Below are 2,368 nucleotides of genomic sequence, written 5' to 3'. Positions count from 1 at the left end.
CATCTTTTTTTCTTAGTAAATACTCCTTCTATTTTTTTTTCATAGTTGTTTTGTCAGTATTTTATTTTATTTTTTTCATTGTCACTTTTATAAAACCAATAACTAATTAATTTTCTTTTTCATTTTTACCATTAATAATTAATGTATGTTTAATGAACAACGTGTCTATTTATTTTTTAATGTATCTATTTCTTCTCCAACCACCTAAAGAATATAATAAAAAAATAGGTAATAAATACTTTGAAAAATTAAAATATCAATCATTTTCTTAATTCTTGTGCATAACTTTAAACGACAAAGAAAAAAAAAACAGAGGGAGTAGATGATGGAATGACTACATTTGAAAGAAACATTTTTTGTTTATAATTATGGTTTATATCATCACTTTTTTCTTGAAAAATATTGAAAACGAACTTTTTTGTTTTGAATTTTCCCTTTCTTAAACCTTAACAAACATATTTCACCACTATTTTTCATTTTTACTGAAAATGAAAAAAAAAATATAGACATACCAAACAGTCTAATCAATTTTATATTTTGTTTCCTTGATCGGTATGCTAAACACTTTCTCCAGCTTAAAAAACCACAAATCTAGTATCATAAAATGCATTATTTCATAATTTGATCCATGAACACATCAGGAAAACCGATATACTTATACAGTAATGTACTGGACGTTTATTCCACAAAATGCATAGTGACAGCAGACACACAAACTGATGATTACAAAGTATGGGATACATAATGCAATATTAAGAAATAAAGGTAGACAACAATGCAAGAACGGGAATTCTGATAATTAACATGAAAAAGTGTGTAGACACATGAAGAAGGAGATGCAAATGCAAATGCAAAGGTCTAGGGGCACTTGAGTTTGTTGCCATGAGTAGTCATGTCAGTGTAACACTTCCCACAGACCTCTCTGTTCCCATAGGTGCCTGGAGGAACACACTTGCACCTGAAACAGCATGTCCCGCAAGCCCTCGTGCAAATCTTTGGCCTCGAGTGCAAACTGCACCTCACTCTGCACCTAACTCCACAGTCTTCCAAAACCACAACATATTCCTTCATTACAACAATTCACTAGAGCAATAATAACAATTTTTTTCTTCTTTTTAAGAACATCAAGTATCAAACAATTTGAGTTTGATTTTGGAAATAAATTCTAAATATAAGTATAAAAAGAAAAATAGTGTGACATACAAACAAAACTCAACTAAATTATCTATATTTAATATTATTATCTTCAGAACACCGATTATTTAATTGTGATTGCACTTTAATGATGCTTTTTAAATGACACTTTTTTAATTGAGATCACAAGATTCAAGAAATTATTTAAAGAAAATAACATTCTAGTTTCATTAAAATTACTGTAATAAACATTATTAATTTTTTATTAGTAAGAATTAAAATGAGTGCAACATATTTCGAATCATCATAAATATTATTATCTACTAGCAAGAGAAAAGATATCCTAAGTCATCGTTTAATTACTTTTGTCAATAAAAGATATGCAATTATTATACACTTATTAAAAAAAATTGTATCATTTTATAATATCTATTTAACAGTATCTTATTTTTATTTAAAAGGTTAAAATTATCTTAAGTAAATTAAAGTGTATACAAAACAAAAAATCTTTTTTATAAATAAGTATAAATTTAATTATTGTAATATTATTATATGTAATGAGATGGAAATTTAAAAAAATGGACATAAAAACAAACGAAACTGTAAAAATAGTTTGCTGCCTTGCAATTTAAAGATGTGTTCAAACATGATGCAAATACAAGTTTGACATTTAAAATTTATGTATTTCCCCTGTAACTTTGGTATGCAGAAGCACAAATCAAAGTTCAGAAGGAAAAAGAAGAAATTAAATGTGAAAATCGAGTGAGAAAAGTAAATAGAAATCATACCCACAAATGACAAAAACCTTCTATTGGGTCCTTTCACCAGCTGCAAAACAGAAGACACAGTGAAAACAGTAAAAAGCAATGCTAAATGTTAATAACTTACAAAGGTGGTTGAAAGAAACGACATGCAACCTCAGAATTGGTGAGATGGCCTTGAGAGTTGACATTAGAAACAGCATGTGACACCTGCAAATTAAGCTAAAAAACTTGAGCCAAAATTTTTCTAATTCTAATGTTAATTAAAACTGTAGAGGAATATGAGCATGCATGTTTAGGAGTACTAGCTCTTACATTTGGCATAAAGAAGAGCGACGAAGCCATGAGAAGCAGCAACAGTAAACTCTTGTTTTTCTTCTCCATTTTGGGAAGCACTATCTACCAGCCCAAGTTTTCACTGTATATATGAGGAGGGACCTGAAGGTTGAGTATCATCTCAAGGCAGAGGTATT

At 28.8% G+C, this 2,368-nt stretch overlaps 1 protein-coding gene across 1 annotated transcript; it reads right to left on the bottom strand.

Annotated features, from left to right (window-relative positions):
• Positions 1-592: 592 nt before the first annotated feature.
• LOC109788059 (gibberellin-regulated protein 1) lies at positions 593-2,368 on the bottom strand. The gene is made up of 4 exons (XM_020346697.3): positions 2,211-2,368; positions 2,052-2,105; positions 1,923-1,962; positions 593-1,043 (listed from the first exon to the last, which is right to left on the bottom strand). Exons 1-4 carry the CDS (start codon positions 2,277-2,279, stop codon positions 859-861), a joined length of 348 nt encoding a protein of 115 aa, XP_020202286.1. The 5' UTR covers positions 2,280-2,368; the 3' UTR covers positions 593-858.

The sequence above is a fragment of the Cajanus cajan genome, chromosome 3 (assembly GCF_000230855.2).
Source record: "Cajanus cajan strain Asha chromosome 3, NIPB_CcT2T_4, whole genome shotgun sequence".
Classification (NCBI taxonomy): Eukaryota; Viridiplantae; Streptophyta; class Magnoliopsida; order Fabales; family Fabaceae; genus Cajanus; species Cajanus cajan.
This window is presented reverse-complemented; position numbering and strand designations above follow the sequence as displayed.